This window comes from Microcaecilia unicolor, chromosome 12, assembly GCF_901765095.1.
Source record: "Microcaecilia unicolor chromosome 12, aMicUni1.1, whole genome shotgun sequence".
NCBI classification, from domain to species: Eukaryota; Metazoa; Chordata; class Amphibia; order Gymnophiona; family Siphonopidae; genus Microcaecilia; species Microcaecilia unicolor.
Genome location: NC_044042.1, coordinates 109,109,709 through 109,132,740, shown reverse-complemented (window position 1 = coordinate 109,132,740; position 23,032 = coordinate 109,109,709). Strand labels below are relative to the sequence as shown.

General features: G+C 48.4%; 1 protein-coding gene across 2 annotated transcripts in view; it reads right to left on the bottom strand.

Moving 5' to 3' along the window:
• Positions 1-23,032, bottom strand: part of BRCA1 (BRCA1 DNA repair associated) — a 265,462-nt gene that overhangs the window by 14,652 nt on the left and 227,778 nt on the right. The window contains exons 17-20 of one of the 2 annotated variants that reach the window (XM_030221125.1): positions 13,749-13,826; positions 9,975-10,015; positions 9,544-9,627; positions 3,334-3,388 (exon numbers count right to left, since the gene is read on the bottom strand). In XM_030221125.1, coding sequence (XP_030076985.1) covers positions 3,334-3,388; positions 9,544-9,627; positions 9,975-10,015; positions 13,749-13,826 — 258 coding nt within the window. Of the gene's footprint in view, positions 1-3,333; positions 3,389-9,543; positions 9,628-9,974; positions 10,016-13,748; positions 13,827-23,032 lie in introns of those variants that run through there. The other variant, XR_003943997.1, reaches the window with a different exon arrangement.

The following is a 23,032-nucleotide window of genomic DNA, read 5'->3' as shown; positions in this document are numbered from 1 at the left end:
GGCAACAAATATACAATAGTGAATGGAAAACACAAACGGACTCTATATATTACCTCACTAACTGGGACAAAAGATGCAAAAGCATACTAGACAAAATAGCACCCCTACAAACAAGAACATCAAGTAGACACATCTCGATACCTTGGTTCAACGACGAACTGAAAAAACTGAAAACACAATCCAGAAAACTCGAAAGAGCATGGAAAAAAATAAAAGATGAACACACGCTCAATGCTTGGAAACAGATACAAAGATAATACAAATACGCAATAAGACAGGCCAAAAGGTCATACTACAGAACCAAAATAGGACCAGACTACAAAGACACGAAGAAATTATACCAACTCGTAAACAAACTACTAGACACCACCCTGGCCACTACAACCACCTCAGACATCCCATCTGCAGACAAACTTGCTATTTCAATAAAAAAATTGTAAAACTACGCAATACACACCCTCTTGATAACACTGATATCGAAAACTTCATCAACGGTCAGGACCCAACCCCTGGAGAATACCCAGCGGACCGAATCTGGACAAACTTCGCCCCCCATAACACCAAAACAGTTACCCATGCGATCAAAAAGTTCTCCAACACACACTGCGAATTGGATACGTGCCCCAGCTACCTAATAAAATCCGCCCATGGTCGCTTCATAACAGACCTCACATCCCACCTAAACTACTTGCTCCAACAAGGTCTCTTCCCTAAAGAAAATGGCAACATCCTACTCACCCCAATTCCAAAAGACACCAAGAAAAAGACAAGTGAACTTACCAATTACCCCCAGTAGCATCTATCCCACTAGAGTCAAAATGATGGAAAGCATGGTAACCAAACAACTCCGTGATTACATAAACAAATTCTTAATCTTACATGAATCACAATCAGGATTTCGCCCCCTCCATAGCACCGAAACTGTCTCCTGGCCAAATTCAAGCAGGAAATAGCAACAGGTAAAAGCATACTTCTCCTCCAATTCAACATGTCTAGCGCATTCGACACAGTAAATCATAATATACTACTAAGACTCCTAGATTACTTCGGAATTGGTGGCAACATACCTAGTTGGATCAAGGGCTTCCTAACCACTAGAACATACCAAGTGAAATCAAATTCAAGTATATCATCACCGTGGAAAGCCGACTGCGGAGTACCTCAAGGATCACCACTATCACCAATCCTCTTTAACCTAATGATGACCCCACTAGCCAAATCCTTATCCAACCAAGGCCTCAACCCATTCATCTATGTAGACGACGTCACAATATACATACCTTACAAACACGATCTGACAGAAATCACCAATGAAATCAAGCTCAGCCTAAACATCATGAACTCATGGATAAATGCATTTCAATTAAAACTCAACACAGATAAAACACACTGTCTCATCATCTCATCCCGAAACAATATGTACAAACCCACAAGTATAAACACCCCAGACTATAACCTCCCTATCTCAGACAGCCTGAAAATCCTTGGTGTTTCTATCGACCGTAACCTTACACTTGAGAGCCAAGTTAACTCCACAACTAAGAAAATGTTCCACTCAATGTGGAAACTCAAACGCGTGAAACCATTCTTCCTGAGGGAAACATTTTGCAGCCTGATACAATCAATGGTACTAAGCCATACAGACTACTGCAATGGAATTTATGTGGGATGCAAACAACAACTCATAAAGAAACTTCAGACCGCTCAAAACACAGCAGCCAGGCTTATATTGGAAAAACGTGATTCGAAAGCGCTAAATCCCTCTGAGAAAAACTACACTGGCTACCAATCAAAGAATGTATTGCTGTCAAAATCTGCATCCTGGTCCATAAAATTATCTACGGCGAAGCCCCGAGCTACATGACAGACCTCATAGACCTACCAACCAGAAACACAATCGGAACTACTACTACTACTTATCACTTCTATAGCGCTACAAGGCATACGCAGCGCTGTACACCATACATGAAAAGACAGTCCCTGCTCAAAGAGCTCACAATCTAAATAGGACAGGCAAACAAACAGAACAACTAGAGGTAAGGGAATTAAAGAGGTGGGGATAAAAGGGTACAGGGCAAGTGAGTAGTGGCTAGGAGTCAAAAGCAGCGTTAAAGAGGTGGGCTTTTAGCCTGGACTTGAAAACGGCCAAAGACGGGGCTAGACATACAGGCTCGGGAAGTCTATTCCAGGCGTGAGGTTCAGCGAGATAAAAGGAACAACACGAACATACCTAAATCTCCACTACCCAAGCTGCAAAGGACTCAAAAACAAATCAACTTATGCATCCAGCTTCTCCTACATAAGCACACAACTGTGGAACGCATTACCAAAAGAAGTGAAAACAACGTACCATCACCTAAACTTCCAGAAATCACCAAAAAGCAACCTGTTCAAAAAGGCATACCCTATCGACCCAACTTAAATACCTAAACCCTGCAACACAACGAAACCAAAGCTTGTTACAGACTCTGCATAACTCTTCCTCTCTACGATTCCTAATGTGTCTACAACACATGGACCTTAATCGACCACAACAACTCCTTGTAACTGTCTCTCTACCGGAGATGGCGAACGCCTCTACGGTACTATGTAAGCCACATTGAGCCTGCAAATAGGTAGGAAAATGTGGGATACAAATGTAACAAATAAATAAATAAAATTTGTTGTTTGATTTCAGCCGGAGCCAAAATTTAAACTGGTTGCTAGGGCACCGCTCCTGTAGAGAATGAGCCCCCACCTACTCCCTTCCCTCCCCCCCACACACAATGAGCCTCCAATCTCTCCTCACCATGCACAGAACCAGCCTTTCCCACTCTCCCTAGGCTGTCCATCCCCTGGAGGTCTAGTGGGTAGTTGGGGAAGGAGAAATCCACAGTCACTCCTGCCCATGTCTTCTCCACTGCCAAAATGGCTGCTGTGATCTCTAGTGACAGTCTCAAGAGGCTGCTGCTGGAGATTGTGGAAGCTATTTTGAGATTGTAGCCAGCAAAGGCAGGAGTGACCCAATTCTGTGAGCGGTGGTGGTGGTGCTGGTGGGGGGGGGGGGGGGGGGGGGGGGTGGTGGAGAGCTAAGGGACCAGGTATAAAGTTTTGGTTCCAGATGAAAATGCACTGGCATTTTCAGCCAAAACAGCAACAAGGCTGAACACGAACTTGAGGCCAGTTTCAGCGCCCACACCAAAATTCAAACACCCTCTATCAGACATTACATAAGACAGCATACAGTAGTACCATGCAACTGCTAAAGTATGAGAGGTCAGCATACTCAAATTCATAGTCACCCTTTTTAAAAAGCTTAGCTGTCGGTGTATCTCAGCTCTTGACGTTACTCACTTATGGACATATCTGTGAATGGTCCAGAACAACAGATTTCAAAATCCATAAATAGCTAGAGGAAAAAACAAACAAACAAAAAACCCAAATAAAATAAGTGTTTACAGAGGAATGTAGGAGGCCAATCATGAAACAAAAACAGTGTACTGATTAAAGTAATAATTTATGTAAATGAATTGCTCTAAATTACACTCTAGGTGCAGGTGGCCTTCCATTAGCAAGCAGATTCTAATGCCTTATTACCCAAGCTGAAAATCCTACCACTGAACAGTGAACGCAGCATTTCCTGCCAAGCTAGCTGGTTAATTTAACACTGAATTAGGACCTGACACATCCTACACTGCAGGGTCTGCAGATACTGTAATAATGACAGAATACTTACCAACTTCTGAAAATCATCTGAAACCTATGCAGACAAGCTGCATGAATACGGCTATGGCCCCGCTGCTAACAGCCCGCCCCTAAGTTGCTGCTCTCTGTAACAGTATTTTAAGGTCCGTTACAGTGTATGACCCATATCCAACACAGAAGAGAAAGGATCATCCTGCTGCTGCTGCCGAAATAAAACAATTCATTCTGTGATACTCTTATTGAATGACTGAGACCTTCCTTTTACCTTCATCCCTGGGAATGGTTTAGTTATAACAACCAGGATTCAAATCTAACCTCCCCCCCCCCCCCCCCCCCCCCCCCCCACACACACACGCTCCTTGTGAAAGTCACTTTGAGGAGAGTAAGTTTATAAGGCATTGCTGCATTGGAAACAGCGTTTTCTTCACAGAAATTAGTGCTCATAAAACTGCTTAGGGTAGATATGCGTGTAAACGTATGTATGCATAAGTTTGTCCAGCTTATGAGGTGATGTTCCTGGGGAGATCTGAGGCACAGTTTGGAATTAGGTGCACACTTTATAAAATATGTGCCCGAGTGTATAAAATAGGCTGGGAGATTTGTGTCGATGTGTGCACACATTTCCTGTCATTTTAAAAGGACATGTACTGTCCACTTTAAAACTGGCCTGGCTTATATGTGTACTTGCTGCACATTTCCATCTACTTCCATTCCCTCTTTGGGGCAAGTACCTTTTGCATCTGAATTTGCTTTAAGCCCCCTTCAGCCCTATTGGGAAAGGCAGGTGAAAAATCCAATTACATTTATTTATTTTTCAATCCAGAAGTTTCCTCTCATTCCTTTGGGCTTCCAAGTCAATTCAGTTCTGGCCTCTGTTGGGCTACAATCCTTTGTTTGCAATGACCCAAAGTTTCCCCCCATTTTATATCCTCTTCCCAATTCGGGAATCACACAGCAGCTCAAGGCCATGGACCACAAGCTGCAGTTCCTCCAAAACCAACTAGACTACCTGAAGTTTGATCACTAGCTATCAGTCTTGTGGGATAGCTAAAATTTCCCTCTCTTCCTCCATCCCCACCCCCCACATGTAGCTGTTAAGCGCTGCCTCCGGAGCAATCCCAGCTGCAGTTGGCTCAGGGAAGAGGGGCCAGAACTGGGAATCAAACCCAGCTCCCCCACACAGCACTATGCAGCACTTGATAGTGGACCAGCTGCCCCAACTTTAAAACCTTAACTTGTGGCATGTCCACACTGAGCTCAACTACCCAACTGTAGGATTTCATTCTTATCTTTTATTTATATACAATTTAGACTTTAAAAATGTGTTAACAGGAGAAAACTGAACAAAGGTGCTGAAATGTGTGATCTTCAACTGGTCTTTTCCAGTTACCAGTTCATGCTGTCACCACCACCCATTTTGCTTCCACAGATTTATTTTTCCAGTCTTACAGCTGCTCTACATGCTTTCTTAATTCTGAAATTTTCCACATATTTTCAAATATTTCCCAAGGGGAAAATGGGCCCCACCGGACCCACACCCCAGAAGCACTTAGGGATCCCAAGTACAGGGTTACCTTTACCACACAGAAACAATCGGAACACTAAGGACCCCCAAGGGCCTACCAGGCCGGTCAGACTGCAGATCTACCTTCTGGTGAGAAAACATCGGCTGGTTGGGTTTCTGCACAGGTTATATGTACAGAGTTTAAGGTTAAGTGTTCTCAGTCTCCCTCTGCTGGTAGATGTGCATAACCCAAGCGTCTTGACTGGCCTGGAGGGTTGCTGAGGAACTTGGGCTACTGTTAAGTCAGGCTATTTTAGCACAGCATCTCATTTTATGCAATGGGACCCTATGCTAAAGTAACTCAAATTGTGGTAAAATGACTTGATCATTATTTCCCCCCCTAGGTAACACTAGAGAATGTTGATACCGTATTTTTCGGACTATAAGACGCACTTTTTCCCCCCAAATTTGGGAGGAAAATGGGGGGTGCGTCTTATAGTCCGAAGGTAGAGATTTAGCAGGCCGCCCGCCCTCCCACCGAGTTCGGGATCGCCCTCCCTAGGGTTACCTCCCCCCGGCCCTGTCACCACCTCTCCCCTTCCTCACGCGATCTTCCCTGGTGGTCTAGTGACGTCGGGGCAGGAAAGAGCCCCCTCTTTCCTGCCCAGCGCGCTGCTCTGCATCCTCCTGTATGCTGCCTGTGACGGTCTCGGCGAGATTCAAAATGGCCACCGAGAATTGAAGTCTCGCGAGGCCACTTCAATTCTCGGAGGCCATTTTGAATCTCGCCGAGACCGTCACAGACAGCATACAGCGCACAGACAGCACAGCAGCGCGCTGGGCAGGAAAGAGGGGGCTCTTTCCTGCCCCGACGTCACTAGACCACCAGGGAAGATTGCGTAAGGGGAGAGGTGGTGACAGGGCCGAGGGGAGGGAAGGTAACCCTAGGGAGGGCGATCCCGAACATGGAGGGAGGGATTCGGACAAGACGCACCGGAGCACCTAGGTTTTAGAGGAGGGAAAAAGTGCGTCTTATAGTCCAAATTTCTTTTTTTCCTATTTCCCTCCTCTAAAACCTAGGTGCGTCTTATGGTCCGGTGCGTCTTATAGTCCGAAAAATACGGTAGTTCAAGTTTATTATTTGATATATCGTCCATCAAAATTTATCTGAGTAGTTCACATCTGTAATTGCATAAAAAAAAGAAAGAGAGAAAAAACACAAACAAGAAATTGAGAAGGGAAACAGAATTCCATTAGGATAGGAAAGGAGAGAGAGGGGGCAGTAGAATAGGGCCACAAATGCCCTCCAGGCCTCTCTGTGGCCTTCATACCTCAAGCTCCATTCCTGCAAGTGGAGACCTAGGTAAATGTTTTCACAAATAGGAAGGTTTTCAGTTTGGCTTTAAATGCCGATAGGGACTCCTGCAACTTCAGAGGTGAAGGTAGAACGTTCCAGAGGTAGGGGGCCACTAATACTGAAAATCCTCTTTCCAATGCTCTCAAGATTTTTTTTGACTGAAAGTAGGGATGTCAAGAAGGTGCTGTTGACTGGAATGCAGTGATCATTGTGGAGAATAAAGTCACAACAACTGAGCTATGAAAAGAGGATGCTGAGCATGCAAGATCTTATAGACGAGGAGAAGGATTTTGAAAGAAATGCGATACATAAGAGGCAATCAATATGCCTCTCACAGTAACGGTGTTACATACAGCATTCCTAATAAGGTTAATTGCCAAGTTTTGTATAAGCTGAAGACGATGAATATCTGGTAAAGAGTATTACAATAGTCCAAATTACTTATGACAAAGGCACGGACAAGTGTTTCTAGTGCCGCCGGGTGAAATAAATGTCTAACAGATCTAATCTGATGTAGTTATTTTTTTGTAACAAACAAATATTAACAGAACGATTTAATCATGACACTTGACCAATTTTGGTCAATACATTATAGTTAGACTCAGCACCTAAGCCATTTGTAATAGGAGCTCAATGCTTTGGCAGATTTACCCCTAAAGTGAGTTCTGAATGCATCTTCAACCATTGTAATGAGAACTATTAAGAGACAGATAAAAGATATTAAAGCTCTCCAGCAGCAGACTACGCCCCAGGGATTACTCACATTCCTAATGCCCCTGAAAAATAATATTGGATTATACTAATAGGTGCCATATTTGTACAATAATATTTTTAAGGCTCATTATTTAAAATGGCTTTAAATCATACTGAAGACTAGTTTATAAGGTCAGTCTTCAATCCGTTTTAAAAATTAGAAACTTGATGACATACCCATCAAGATGTTCATTAAAGTTGAAAAACAATGTACAGACACATCATTTCTCTAAAATGAAAATCAGTTTTCATTACTTTAATATCAAGTTCTTAAGAAGACATACAGTCAACTGTTAGGTAAGTGTTTACTTAACCTGGGTTTAATTCCCAGTCCATGATTCTGCTCCCTGAAGGAGTGGCCTAGTGGTTAGGGTGGTGGACTTTGGTCCTGGGGAACTGAGGAACTGAGTTCAATTCCCACTTCAGGCACAGGCAGCTCCTTGTGACTCTGGGCAAGTCACTTAACCCTCCATTGCCCCAGGTACAAATAAGTACCTGTATATAATATGTAAGCCGCATTGAGCCTGCCATGAGTGGGAAAGTGCGGGGTACAAATGTAACAAAAAAAAATGGAGATGTGCAGAAACAAGGTTCCTAGCCCTCAAGGGCAAGAGAGCCGCAGTTATCACCCAACGGTGCCATCTACTGGCTGAAAATTAGGGCACCTGCATACCAAGTTCTGGAGAGAATCATAGTCTATGGTTTCTGGCCTAGAATTGTCACTAGCGGCTGAGCTAGGTGAGTGGGTTATGAAAACAGGGGATATATTCTGGGCAATTCCAAATGCAGGCTCATGACAGAGTTTGAATGCAACTAGAAACCTAAAGCAGCAGAAGACACTTCCAGATCCAAAAGAGGGGGAGGAAAAAAACAAACCTCAAATATATATCCCATTTACACTATAACATTTTGGAAAGTCCTCCAATTTTCTATTGCTACAAATTATATTGTTGCTTTGTGGTTTCAGCTCAACTGGAACTGAGACTAAAATCTCGGTGACATAGGTCAGTGTTCTTGAATGCAAGGCCCAAGAGCCAGGCAGCCCCTAGGTACCTCTACAGCAGCCTGATCCTGCCCCTCCCCTCCCCCCCATACTCATCCAAACCCAACTCCTCAACTGCCTCTAAAAGGCATAAGCAACGGAATGGAGGAGTGGCCTAGTGGTTAGGGTGGTGGACTTTGGTCCTGGGGAACTGGGTTCGATTCCCACTGCAGGCACAGGCAGCTCCTTGTGACTCTGGGCAAGTCACTTAACCATCCATTGCCCCGGGTACAAATAAGTACCTGTATACAATATATAAGCCGCATTGAGCCTGCCATGAGTGGGAAATCGCGGCGTACAAATGTAACAAAAAAAAATGATGGTACTTAACTCCCAGTGGTGCGCCTGACCCCTAAGTAGTACCTTATTTAGCAGACTGACCCCTAGTGGTGTGTCAGAACAGACCTCTTGGAGGTCCAGAAGCACCATTTTGAAAGATGTTGGCACCAGAAGCAGGAGCAATGTTCTTCCCTTTAGAGGTGGGAAGGAAGTTTGGGGAGTCCAGTGGGGGGGGGGGGGGGGGGGGGGGAGGAACCAAGGAAGGAGAGAGAAATGTTGGATCTAGTGGGGAGGGTGGCATAAGTCTAGGTAAGGGTGGGGGTGGGGGGCGTGCATTTGAGAGAGATCCAGATTGATGGGGATGTCGTCATTGACCACTGCGCACCAATGTCATGGCCCTGCATGGGAAGATATTTGTTGGCTCTCCTTCAGCCCTGATTTAAAAATTAGCCAAGACCACTAACCTAGGGATATTTTGCCTTATTTCATATCCAGGAGTTATGAACACCATCTCTACAGCCTTCCCAGCCCTGGAGCAGGGAGCTGAACCCAGGTCCTCCCCATAATAAAGTCCCACTGCCACTAAGCCATCCATCCAGCCTGAATTTTTTTACATTTTGGTGAAGCAGCTTTGCAATTTTTCCAGAAATGAGACATGGAAAATCTACCTCAACAAAACTCAAAAATTCAATGAAATTCATGACCAAAATCCACCCATCACATTGGGTTCCACCTAGTCTTTAAAAAAAGGCAGCTGGAGGCTCACCTCACACGCTAACTTAAACCTGAGCTATCGACTAACAGAAACAAATGCTGGAACGGAAAGACCCTTTCTAGAGGAGCCGCCTACTAAGCTCCTGGGTTCTTGGGCATGGTTTCAACAGAGGCTTAGTATACACACAGACACAAAGAAGCAGTATGTACCGTTCTGTCAGTAGCTTGTCTGGCCTTCCTAGGGCCTCTGTGTTGTCGTCCATTGATTACGTCACCCCTCACTTCAAAGTCGGACTGGAAGATAATGCAGGAGACTCAGTTCTCTCTCACAATTATGCATCTCAACACAGAACAGTACAGATATGATAATAAAAGTATAAAGAAAATTACTTCTGAAGCATTTATAAAAACATACAAAACAAAAATAAAGTAATAACAGCGTTTCCTCGAGGCTACAGTATTTCCAGATCAGTAGGCACTGAAAGATAACTCCAATTACCCCCCGGTTTGTATCGAACAGCCTATAAGTGAATTTCTGGGCTAAAAGTTCTCAGCTCCTAAAGCAATTATATGTGATCACCAGCAAAGCAGTAGTAAAGTACACCAGGTATACATCCTATTTACCCCCAAATTATACGTACCTCATTGAGTATCTTCCCTTCTTTAAAGCACTGCACAATCCCTGGAACATACAGGTCAGATTAAATGACAGATGCAGCTTTCATTCATACATTCAGTGCAACATTTCAAAGAAGATACAAAATAGAAGTATGAGCTTAGGTTCCTTTTGAAAATTTGATATTCGCACAGAGAAAAATTTTATCTTCAAAAGGGAAGTGTGGTAGCCGTGTTAGTCCACTCTTAAGGTTATCAATAGAAATCAAACAAAATAAAACATGGAAAAGAAAATAAGATACCACCTTTTTTATTGGACATAACTTAATACATTTCTTGATTAGCTTTCGAAGGTTGCCCTTCTTCGTCAGATCGGAAATAAGCAAATGTGCTAGCTGACAGTGTATATAAGTCAGGGGCGTATCTGGACTCCGGCGGTAGGGGGGGCCAGAGCCAGAGGGAGGGGGCACATTTTAGCGCCCCCCCCGCCGCCGCCGCGCCCCCACCGCCACCAATAACTTAGTCTCTCCACCCCCCTCCCGCCGCCAACCCTCCCCCGCTGCCGTTCTTACTTTTGCTGGCGGGGGACCCCAACCCCCGCCAGCCGAGGTCTGCTTCCACCTGCCGCTGCCTTCAAACCTTCTTCTTCAGCCGGCGGGGGACCCCAAACCCCCGCCAGCCGCCCCGCGCTGTTTAAAATTCATCTTCGGCCTCCGTGGCCGTGCTGCTGGGATAGGCGGCGCTGTTGAAATCCACTTCGGAGTCTGACGTCGCAGCACGTACAACGTACAACGACGTCAGACTCCGAAGTGGATTTCAACAGCGCCGCCTATCCCAGCAGCACGGCCACGGAGGCCGAAGATGAATTTTAAACAGCGCGGGGCGGCTGACGGGGGTTTGGGGTCCCCCGCCGGCTGAAGAAGAAGTTTTGAAGGCAGCGGCAGGTGGAAGCAGACCTCGGCTGGCGGGGGTTGGGGTCCCCCGCCAGCAAAAGTAAGAACGGCAGCGGGGGAGGGTTGATGGCGGTAGGGGGGTCCAGGGCAAAATCTGCGGGGGCCCAGGCCCCTGAGGCCCCACGCAGATACGCCCCTGATATAAGTGATAACATTCAAGCATTACTATGACAGTCTGACAGGGTGGGAGGATGGGGGTGGGTAGGAAGTATGCATGGGGACATCAAAGCATATCATTGATATTCTAACAGGATGGGTGTGGATAGGTGAGGGGAGGGTGATCAACAGAGACATACAGCTTTATGGTTTATAATGGGCTAGGAACCCCAGATCCTTGTTAAGTCCTTTCTGTTGGGTGTTAAAATATTCAATCATTCTGTCTCTGTTGATCACCCCACCCCTCACCTATCCACATCCATCCTGTTAGAATATCAATGATATGCTTTGATGTCCCCATGCATACCTCCGACCCACCCCCATCCTCCCACCCTGTCAGACTGTCATAGTAATGCTTGAATGTTTTCACTTATATACACTGTCAGCTAGCACATTTGCTTATTTCCGATCTGACGAAGAAGGGCAACCTTCGAAAGCTAATCAAGAAATGTATTAAGTTATGACCAATAAAAAAGGTATCATCTTATTTTCTTTTCCATGTTTTATTTTGTTTGATTTCTATTGATAACCATCTTCAAAAGGGGAAATGGTCAAAATAACTCCTTCCTTCCTTCCTGAGACCCCAGGTGTTTTCTTGGATTTTATATTCATCTTATCCTATTGTATCTCCCCCTCTGTTGTTCTGGAAGAAAGGCGGGAGATGGGAGACTATAAAGATGTTTAACTACCTCCATGGCACATATACACAGGAACACTCTTTTTCAACTGAAAGGAACGAGAGGGCATAGGTTGAAGGTGAAAGGAGAGAGACTCAGGAGTAACCTAAGGAAGTACTTCTTTGCAGAAAGGATAGTGCATGCATCCTGGTGGAGGTGGGGATAATGACAATATCTGAATTCAAGAAAGAACATAGGATTCCTAAGAGAGAGAGAAGGGACATTTGACAGTATGGATGGGCAGAGTGGACATGCCGAAATTTGTGTTTAGTTTGACCGAAATCAGTTATACCAAGAAAATGGAACACTGTCTCTTGCATGTTAAACCGCAGGGTGTGAACTTGAACACTCACCGATTGGTTAGGCGAGTGTTTGTGGCCAGTAAATTAGCAGTGGCGGCAGCATGGAAACAACATTCTTTATCTGACATATCTGTGATATTATGAAAACTGGATTATATCCATCTGAAGAAGATGGATATAATTCAAGAAGAATGTCAGGAAGTATTTTTTCACAGAGAGGGTGGTGGATGCTTGGAATGCCCTCCCGCGGGAGGTGGTGGAGATGAAAACGGTAACGGAATTCAAACATGCGTGGGATAAACATAAAGGAATCCTGTGCAGAAGGAAGGGATCCTCAGCTTAGCCTAGAATGGGTGGCAGAGCTGGTGGTTGGGAGGCGGGGCTAGTGTGGGCAGACATATACGGTCTGTGCCGGGGCTGGTGGTTGGGCAGCGGGGATAGTGCTGGGCAGACTTATACGGTCTGTGCCAGAGCCGGTGGTGGGTGGCAGGGATAGTGCTGGGCAGACTTATACGGTCTGTGCCAGAGCTGGTGGTTGGGAGGCGGGGTTGGTGGTTGGGAGGCGGGGATAGTGCTGGGCAGACTTATACGGTCTGTGCCAGAGCCGGTGGTGGGTGGCAGGGATAGTGCTGGGCAGACTTATACGGTCTGTGCCAGATCCGGTGGTGGGTGGAAGGGATAGTGCTGGGCAGACTTATACGGTCTGTGCCAGATCCGGTGGTGGGTGGAAGGGATAGTGCTGGGCAGACTTATACGGTCTGTGCCAGAGCTGGTGGTGGGTGGCAGGGATAGTACTGGGCAGACTTATATGGTCTGTGCCAGAGCTGGTGATGGGTGGCAGGGATAGCGCTGGGCAGACTTATACGGTCTGTGCCAGATCCGGTGGTGGGTGGCAGGGATAGTACTGGGCAGACTTATACGATCTGTGCCAGATCCGGTGGTGGGTGGCAGGGATAGTGCTGGGCAGACTTATATGGTCTGTGCCAGAGCTGGTGGTTGGGAGGCGGGGTTGGTGGTTGGGAGGCGGGGATAGGGCTGGCCAGACTTATAGGGTCTGTGCACTGAAGAGGACAGTACAAATAAAAAAAGTAGCACATATGAATTTATCTTCTTGGGCAGACTGGATGGACCGTGCAGGTCTTTTTCTGCCGTCATCTACTATGTTACTATGATGTCTAAACTTACAGCATTACATACAGGTAGTATATTAGCCTATCACCGCATTTGGGACCCATATGTTTTATGGTCATCTCACCCCGAACCTACTCCGCAAAAATCATAGATATAGATTGGGGGGGGGGGGGGAGGAAGGGGGTGAATGGGCCTGTTGCGATTAATGTCAGTTATCTAATGGTATTTTTTATGCTTATTATTGTGAACCTAAGCTGTGGTTGGTTCAGATGTTGTGTTATTCAACTGCATTATATTTCAATAAAATTACAAATAAACAGTTTAAAAAAAAAAGAGTGGAAATGCCATATGATCATGTCATTTTCCATGTTTCTATGTTTAATATTTCATTTGGGAATCAAAGGGCCTTATTCAAAAAATGACTCTGTATTCCGTACTTATGGAAAAAATATATTTAACAAATTCTACAACTGGCAGTCTACAGAAAATACCTCCCCCTCTAGGTTCACAATTTCTGCAGCTAAACGTTTTATCCTGAAAATTAGAAACAGATGTAGCTTACAAGTTCACATTGAGCTTACACTGATAGCTAACCACCCACTTCCTTCCTGCAATGCCCAGGAAGTACTTCAGGGTCCTCTCACATACTAGTTCAGCATCTGCAAAACAAAGAAAGGTAAAATTATGTATCATACCTGATAATTTTCTTTCCATTAATCATAGCTGATCAATCCATAGACTGGTGGGTTGTGTCCATCTACCAGCAGGTGGAGATACAGAGCAATCCTTTTGCCTCCCTATATGTGGTCATGTGCTGCCGGAAACTCCTCAGTATGTCGATATCCAAGCTCCATCCGCAGGACTCAGCACTTAGAGAATTACACCCACGAAGGGACACTCTGCCCAGCTCACCACCGCCGAAACGGGGGACGGGAATTAACCCAGCTCATCCCCACACAAGTGGGGGAGGGGAATCTGTCCAGCTCATCCCCGCGGAGCGGGGGAGGGACACCACACCCGCCGATGCGGGGGGATCTGGCTTATCCTGCAACCGCAACCGCGGGAGGAGCTGACTGACCCTAACACCACCGAAGCGGGAGGGGTACAAAACTGCCCTACTGCCGCACGAAGCGGGAGGGAGCGCCGGCAGAATTTAAGTCTCAATCCAGCCCCGTAAAACAGAGAGGAGAGGAATGCAGCAGCTCACTGTAACACAAATTCGTCTCAACTCTTGAAGAATTCATTGAAAAACTTGAACACGAAGTCCTCCTGAACAGGAACTGAAGACTAAACTTGAACCTGAAATGCAACCAGAATATAAACAGTACAGATATCTGGGAGGGGCTATGGATTGATCAGCTATGATTAATGGAAAGAAAATTATCAGGTATGATACATAATTTTACCTTCCATATCATCATGCTGATCAATCCATAGACTGGTGGGATGTACCGAAGCAGTACTCACCCAGGGCGGGACATTGAAATCCCTGACCGCAACACTGAAGCTCCAAACCGGGCCTCCGCCCGAGCAGCCACAGTCAAGCGGTAATGCCTGGAGAAGGTATGGGCCGAAGCCCAAGTTGCCGCCTTGCAAATCTCTTCCAAGGAGACGGACCCGGCCTCTGCCATCGAGGCCGCCTGAGCTCTAGTGGAGTGAACCTTCAGCTGGATAGGCGGCACCTTCCCCGCGGCCACATAAGCCGCTGCAATGGCTTCCTTGACCCATCTTGCCACTGTAGGCTTAGCAGCCTGCAGACCCTTACGAGGACCTGCAAACAGGACAAACAGATGATCCGATTTCCGGAAATCATTGGTCACTTCCAAGTATCTGATGATGACACGTCTCACATCCAGATATTTGAGAGCAGAGTATTCCTCTGGGTAGTCCTCCCTACGAAAGGAAGGGAGACAGAGCTGCTGATTCACATGGAAGCGAGAAACAATCTTGGGCAGGAAGGAAGGCACTGTGCGAATAGTCACTCCTGCCTCAGTGAACTGCAGAAAAGGCTCTCTACATGAGAGCGCCTGGAGCTCGGAAACTCTTCTGGCTGAAGTGATAGCCACCAAAAAGACTGCTTTCAACGTCAGGTCTTTCAGAGATGCCCTCGACAAGGGTTCAAAAGGCGGCTTCTGCAATGCTCTTAGCACCAGGTTGAGATTCCACGCAGGCACCACTGAGTGCAGAGGAGGGCGCAGGTGATTAACTCCCTTGAGAAAGTGCACCACATCTGGCTGCGAAGCCAGGGAAACACCCTTCAGGCGGCCCTTAAGCAAGCCAGAGCCGCTACCTGGACTTTAAGGGAACTGAGCGACAGGCCTTTCTCCAGACCTTCTTGCAGGAACGCCAACACTGAAGAAATTGGAGCAGTGAAGGGAGAAAGTGAGCCTGCTTTACACCACGCTGCAAAGGTACGCCAAACCCTGGCGTAAGCAGTAGAAGTAGAGCGCTTCCTCGCTCTCAGCATAGTGGCGATGACCTTGTCTGAGAAGCCCTTCTTTCTCAGACGCTGCCGCTCAATCGCCAGGCCGTAAGACCAAAGGGGGAGGGATCCTCCATCACCACGGGACCCTGATGTAACAGGCCCTGCTCCACTGGCAGCCGCAGAGGATCGTCGACTGAGAGCCTGATCAAGTCCGCATACCAGGGACGTCTGGGCCAGTCCGGACCCACCAGGATTATCCGGCCCGGATGCTTTGCCACCCGGTCTAGCACCCTGCCCAACATGGGCCAGGGCGGGAACACATAGAGAAGCTCTTGTGTCGGCTACTGTTGGAGAAGAGCATCTACTCCCAGGGATCGAGGGTCCCGTCCTCTGCTGAAAAAGCGCGGCACTTGGCAATTGGCCGATGACGCCATCAGATCTAGGCTCGGCTGGCCCCAGCGCTTCGTGATGTCCAAGAACGCCTGAGCAGATAGCTGCCACTCTCCGGGCTCCAAGGTATGGCAACTGAGAAAGTCTGCCTTGACATTCATGACTCCGGCAATGTGGGCCGCTGACAGCTGTTCCAGATTCGCTTCCACCCACTGGCATAGATTCATGGCCTCCTTGGCTAGAGGGGCGCTCTTGGTACCTCCCTGGCAGTTGACATAGGCCACAGCCGTGGCATTGTCCGACAAGACCCGTACTGGCTTCAACGCCAGTACCGGTATGAACTCCAAAAGCGCCAACCGAATGGCTCTGAGTTCCAGGAGGTTGATAGACCACTTTGCCTCTGCAGGAGACCAGAGCCCCTGCGCTGTCCTTCCCAAGCAGTGGGCTCCCCAGCCCGACAAAGAAGCATCCGTCGTGACGACAATCCACTCCGGGGTCACCAGAGGCATTCCTGCAGACAACTTGTCTGTCTGCATCCACTAGCTCAGCGCCTTGCGCACTGCTGGGTCCAAGGGAAGGCGCACAGCATAATCCTCCGACATCGGAGTCCAGCGCTGCAGCAGAGAGTGTTGTAGTGGTCTCATATGAGCCCTGGCCCAGGGCACTACTTCCATCGTGGCCGTCATAGAGCCCAACAGCTGCACATAGTCCCAAGCCCGAAGAGGAGAGGCTACTAGGAACTGGTCCACCTGAGCCTGAAGCTTGACAATCCGATTGTCTGGCAGGAACACTCTGCCCACTTGGGTGTCGAATCGAACTCCCAGATACTCCAGGGACTGAGTCGGGCGCAGCTGGCTCTTCTCCCAGTTGATGATCCACCCCAGGGAGCTCAAAAGAGCAACCACCCGGTCCACAGCTTTGCCGCACTCTGCATAAGAGGGGGCTCGGATCAACCAGTCGTCCAGATAAGGATGGACTTGTACTCCTTCCTTTCGCAGGAAGGCCGCGATGACCACCATTACTTTGGAGAAGGTCTGCGGAGCAGTAGCCAACCCGAAAGGGAGGGCTCTGAACTGGAAGTGTCGGCCCAGGACTGCAAAACGCAGAAAGCGTTGATGAGGAGGCCAGATGGGAATATGCAGGTACGCTTCCTTGATGTCCAAGGAAGCCAAGAACTCTCCTGCCTTCACTGCCGCTATAACAGAGCGGAGAGTCTCCATGCGAAAGTGCCGCACTTTCAAGGCCCGATTGACCCCTTTGAGGTCGAGGATAGGCCGGACAGAACCTCCTTTCTTTGGTACCACAAAGTAAATGGAGTAATGTCCCTTGCCAGTCTGATTTTCTGGCACCGGAACGACCGCACCCAGGCGGATCAGGTTGTCCAAGGTCTGCTGCACTGCCACAGCTTTGACCGGAGACTTGCAGGGAGAGAGTACAAACCCGTCTCTTAAGGGTCGGCAGAACTCTAACTTGTAGCCGTCTCTGATGACTTCCAGCACCCAAGCGTCTGAAGTTATTTTGGTCCACTCGCCCAGAAACGAGGACAGGCGTCCTCCAATCTGCACTGGGCCATGGACCAGGACCCCGTCATTGGGTACGAGACCCTGGGGGAGGACCGGAGGGCGTACCTCCGGGACGGCGGTCTCTGTGAAAGGAATGCTGCTTGGGGGAGAAGTTCCTTTTGAAGGAAGAGGGGGCAGAGGAGCCCGACTTGCCCGGGCAGTACCGACGGGCTTCTTGAAACCGTCCTCTGGAGATACCGGGGCGAGCACTGGCCCGAGCCCTGACCTCTGGTAACCTCTTGCCCTTAGACGTGCCGAGATCGGTCACGATTTTGTCCAGCTCGACCCCAAAGAGCAGCTTGCCTTTAAAAGGCAACTTAGCCAGGCGGGACTTAGAGGCATGGTCCGCAGACCAATGTTTCAGCCAAAGCCAGCGCCGTGCAGAGACTGTCTGAGCCATGCCTTTAACCGAGGCTCTCAAGACATCATACAGTAAGTCTGCCAAATAAGCCAAGCCCGATTCCAGGGCCGGCCAGTCAGCCCTCAAGGAAGGATCCGAGGGGGAAGCCCGTTGCACCATCGCCAGGCACGCCCTGGCCACATAGGAGCCGCAAACTGAGGCCTGCAAACTTAAGGCAGCCGCCTCGAAGGACGACCTTAAAGCCGCTTCCAATCTCCTGTCTTGGGCGCCCTTTAGGGCCGTGCCACCTTCCACCAGCAACGCCGTCTTCTTAGTCACCGCAGTGATTAAAGAATCCACGGTAGGCCAAAGAAAGGCCTCACGTTCACTTTCAGGCAAAGGATAGAGACGGGACATAGCCCTAGCCACTTTGAGGCTCGCTTCCGGGACATCCCATTGAGCCGAAATTAAGGTGTGCATGGCATCATGCACGTGGAAGGTTCTAGGCGGGCGCTTCGTCCCCAGCATAATGGCAGAGCCAACAGGGGCTGAGGGAGAGACGTCCTCTGGCGAGGAAATCTTCAAAATGCTCATGGCCTGCAGTAACAGGTTGGGCAAATCCTCTGAGCGAAAGATCCGCGCTGCAGAGGGGTCATCCGCTCCATCCGAGCGGGAATCCGTCTCCTCCAAGGAATCCCCAAAGGACCGTTGGGAGAACTCAGATACGCTGCCCTCATCTACATCAGAGGAAACAGCGTCCTCTAAGGCCTGGGAATCCACCCGAGGGCGTTTACTTCCGGGGGCCTCAACCCCGTTATCGGACAAGGGAGAAGGGGCAGCGTTTTGCATAAGGAAAGCCTGATGCAGCAGCAAAATAAACTCGGAGGAGAAACCCCCCAGACTGTGTATTTCAGCAGCCTGGGCCACAGCCCTAGACGCACCCTCAACCGGCGCTCGCAAGAGCGGGGGAGCAACATGCTGCGCATCCAAGATGGCGTCCGGCGCGACACTCCGCGAAAGAGCCGCGCGGGAAGAACGGTGCTTAACTTTAGCCGCTTTTTTGCCGTCGCCCAAATCAAGGGCGGCCATGGCATGAACGTCTCCCAGCTCAAGGGCGGCCCAAGAAGAAGCCGTCCGAGCAGAGTGGCCGGCCAAAATGGTGGAGGCGAGCAGCGGGGGATGGGCGTTTATGGCGGGGAAAACCGCCGCGCCGGAGGAAGCCCCGGGACACTGACCGGCCTCCAAACTGACACCCAACAAGGGCGAATCAGACTTTAAAACCCCCGCATCCCCGCTAGAAGCGCACATGCGGTCCGGGGAGCGATTCTTCGCGCCCTCGCCCTCCGACGCCATAGGCCACGTGGAGATCAATCGGGGAACCCCCTGCCCGCTATAAAAAGGTAAAAATTACCTGCTTCTCGCTCCGAGCTATAACGACCTGTGTCCCAGTGAGTAGCTGCAATAAACGTTTAAATAAACGTCGAAATAAACGCCTTTAAGGACGTTCAAAATTTTTTTTTTTTTTTTTTTTTACGGAGCCAGCGGGAGGGGGGAGAAAAGGAGGGACCTGGCACCACCAGGTTTGCACTTGCTCAAAAGAGCCCTCAACCCCAGGCACTCAACAAAACCTAAGAATTAGGCTTGGAGGCCTAGCCAGAGCTGCTGCTGTGTGTGACCACCACCTGCTGAGATAGAGAACATACTGAGGAGTTTCCGGCAGCACATGACCACATATAGGGAGGCAAAAGTTTGCTCTCTATCTCCACCTGCTGGTAGATGGACACAACCCACCAGTCTATGGATTGATCAGCATGATGATATGGAAGATGATATTAGTCAAAAACTATCAGGTCCTACTGTCTTTAAACCCTTCCCACCCACTTGAAGGAAAATAATTACACTGCTGAAAGGCAGAGCTATGGCATTTAGAGTACAGATTTTATATTTATTATTTATTTGGATTCTGCTCACACCTTGTAACATAGTAGATGACGGCAGAAAAAGACCTGCACGGTCCATCCAGTCTGCCCAACAAGATAACTCATATGTGCTACTTTTTGTGTATACCCTACTTTGATCTATACCTGTGTTCTTCAGGGCACAGATCGCATAAGTCTGCCCAGCACTATCCCCGCCTCCCAACCACCAGCCCCGCCTCCCACCACCGGTTCTGGCACAGACCGTATAAGTCTGCCCAGCACTATCCCAGCCTCCCAACCACCAGCCCCGGCACAGACCGTATAAGTCTGCCCAGCACTATCCCAGCCTCCCAACCACCAGCCCCGCCTTCCAACCACCGGCTCTGGCACAGACCGTATAAGTCTGCCCAGCACTATCCCCGCTTCCCAACCACCAGCCCCGCCTCCGGCTCTGGCACAGACCGTATAAGTCTGCCCAGCACTATCCCTGCCTCCCACCACCAGCTCTGGCTCAGACCGTATAAAGTCTGCCCAGCACTATCCCCGCCTCCCAACCACCAGCCCTGCCTCCCACCACCGGCTCTGCCACCCGATCTCGACTAAGCTCCTGAGGATCCATTCCTTCTGCAGATCAAAGTGAGTTACATTCAGGTACACTGGGTATTTCATGAGGCAATTGAGGGTAAATAACTTGCCCAAGATCACAAGGAGCAGCAGTGGGAATCAAACCGGGCATCTCTGGATGTCAAGAACAGTGCTCTAATCACTAGGCCACTCCTCCACTCTACATATAGAAGCCTCAGAGTTCAATCCTGGCACCTCCAAATGTGGGAAAGCACTCCTTCAGAGTCACAGACAGACAATTTAATTTCTATGAATAGTAAGGAATGGATTTAATCCAATAAAGCTAGTTTCTGTAGTACACCTCATATACAAAAAGCTCTGGGTTTAGAACTGCCTTTGAGACATATAGGGATTCTGGACTAGAGAATGACACGGGGACCTGTAGTAACCGCAAGGATGGGGACAAAGCCCACGAGGACGGGGCACGGATGGGGACAGAGCCCACGGGGACAGGGACAAACTTTGTCCCCGTGTCACTTTCTACTTTGAAGCCTGTTAATGACTGCTATTTATGTTTGATTGATGCAGATGTCTATATTTTTATTTTGTGGAAAAACAAGAAAACATGCTGGCCACAGCTAGCACAGTTGGATGGGGGACCTTGTACATCCTGCTACCAGCACATTTTCTAAGAAGACATCTTCTGTTGCAGGAAGGACTGTGGGAGAGCTAGACCGAATCCTGAGATTGTTGATGACTTCTTATTCATCCACAGATTAAAAATCATAACAGTGCATCATAGGGCATCTTTCTCTCCTCTAGGGCGTATAGAACGGGTTGTATTTTGTACCCCTGGACATTTTAACAGTGTGGATTAGGATTCCTTAGGGTAGTAGAAGTCAGTTTTTTGGGGGTTGGAAGGGTAGAGGGCAGTGGTGGTGGGAGGGTTTTTTATAGCTGCTCGTTATTATTGTTTTCTATTTGTAATTTATACACAACAGTTGCACAGCACATTGTTCCTTTTTATACTTAAATAAAATGATTTAAATATAAAATCATAAGTGTTTGAGGCTTCTGCAGATGAGAACAGAACCTGCGGGGATGGGGCAAGGACGGGGACAGAACCTGCGGGGACAGGGTAGGGACGGAGACAGGGCCTGAGCAGACGGGACCGGGATGGAGACAGAACCCACAGGGAAGGGAAAGGGGACAGATTTTATACCCATGTCATTCTCTACTTTGGACACACAGGGCATGAGAAACCACAGATTAAGGGCTGTGATGGGGCACAAAATAGTCAGAATGGATGGTGGAATAATTTTTCTGTCAGCTTGCTCTGTGTTTCTAAATGCCGCCTGCTCTGCTTGCAACTAGGTACAAGGAGAAATTAGACCTTACCTGCTAATTTGCTTTCCTTTAATCCCTCCGGACCGGCCCAGGATTGGACTGATGGGTTGTGCATGCCTACCAGCAGGTTGGAGACTGAGAAAAAAACTCTGACTCTAGCGAGCCAATAGGAGCCCTGGTCATGTGACCCTAGCATCAGTATTTTAATAACAAAGCAGAAAGAACAAACTGTGCCTCAAGGAATTCAAGCAGCCAGAGAGCACTAGTAAGGACGTGCTCTAACAAAGGCTCACCGACAACTCTTCCCAGAGAAACGGTATGGCCTTATTATAATGGCTCACCGAGTACCCTAACCAGAGCATCGGTATGGCCAGACTATCCTGGCTCACCACGTACTCTAACCAGAGCATCGGTATGGCCAGACTATCCTGGCTCACCACGTACTCTAACCAGAGCATCGGTATGGCCAGACTATCCTGGCTCACCACGTACTCTAACCAGAGCATCGGTATGGCCAGACTATCCTGGCTCACCACGTACTCTAACCAGAGCATCGGTATGGCCAGACTATCCTGGCTCACCACGTACTCTAACCAGAGCATCGGTATGGCCAGACTATCCTGGCTCACCACGTACTCTAACCAGAGCATCGGTATGGCCAGACTATCCTGGCTCACCACGTACTCTAACCAGAGCATCGGTATGGCCAGACTATCCTGGCTCACCACGTACTCTAACCAGAGCATCGGTATGGCCAGACTATCCTGGCTCACCACGTACTCTAACCAGAGCATCGGTATGGCCAGACTATCCTGGCTCACCACGTACTCTAACCAGAGCATCGGTATGGCCAGACTATCCTGGCTCACCACGTACTCTAACCAGAGCATCGGTATGGCCAGACTATCCTGGCTCACCACGTACTCTAACCAGAGCAGCGGTATGGCCTTATCACAATGGCTCACCGAAAACCCTAACCAGAGAATCGGTATGGCCATATCACAGTGGCTCACCGAATACACCGAGTACCCTAACCAGAGCATCGGTATGGCCAGACTATCCTGGCTCACCACGTACTCTAACCAGAGCAGCGGTATGGCCTGCATAGAAAATCCATCATCTTTTTTTTTTTTTTTTTTTAAACTTGCAAACAAAACAGCTCTGCAACCAACAATTGAACATAGAAACTTAGACAGAAAGATAGAACACGGGAGGGACCTGGGCCGGTCCGGAGGGATTAAAGGAAAGCAAATTAGCAGGTAAGGTCTAATTTCTCCTTCCTTAGCATCCCTCCAGACCGGCCCAGGATTGGACTGAT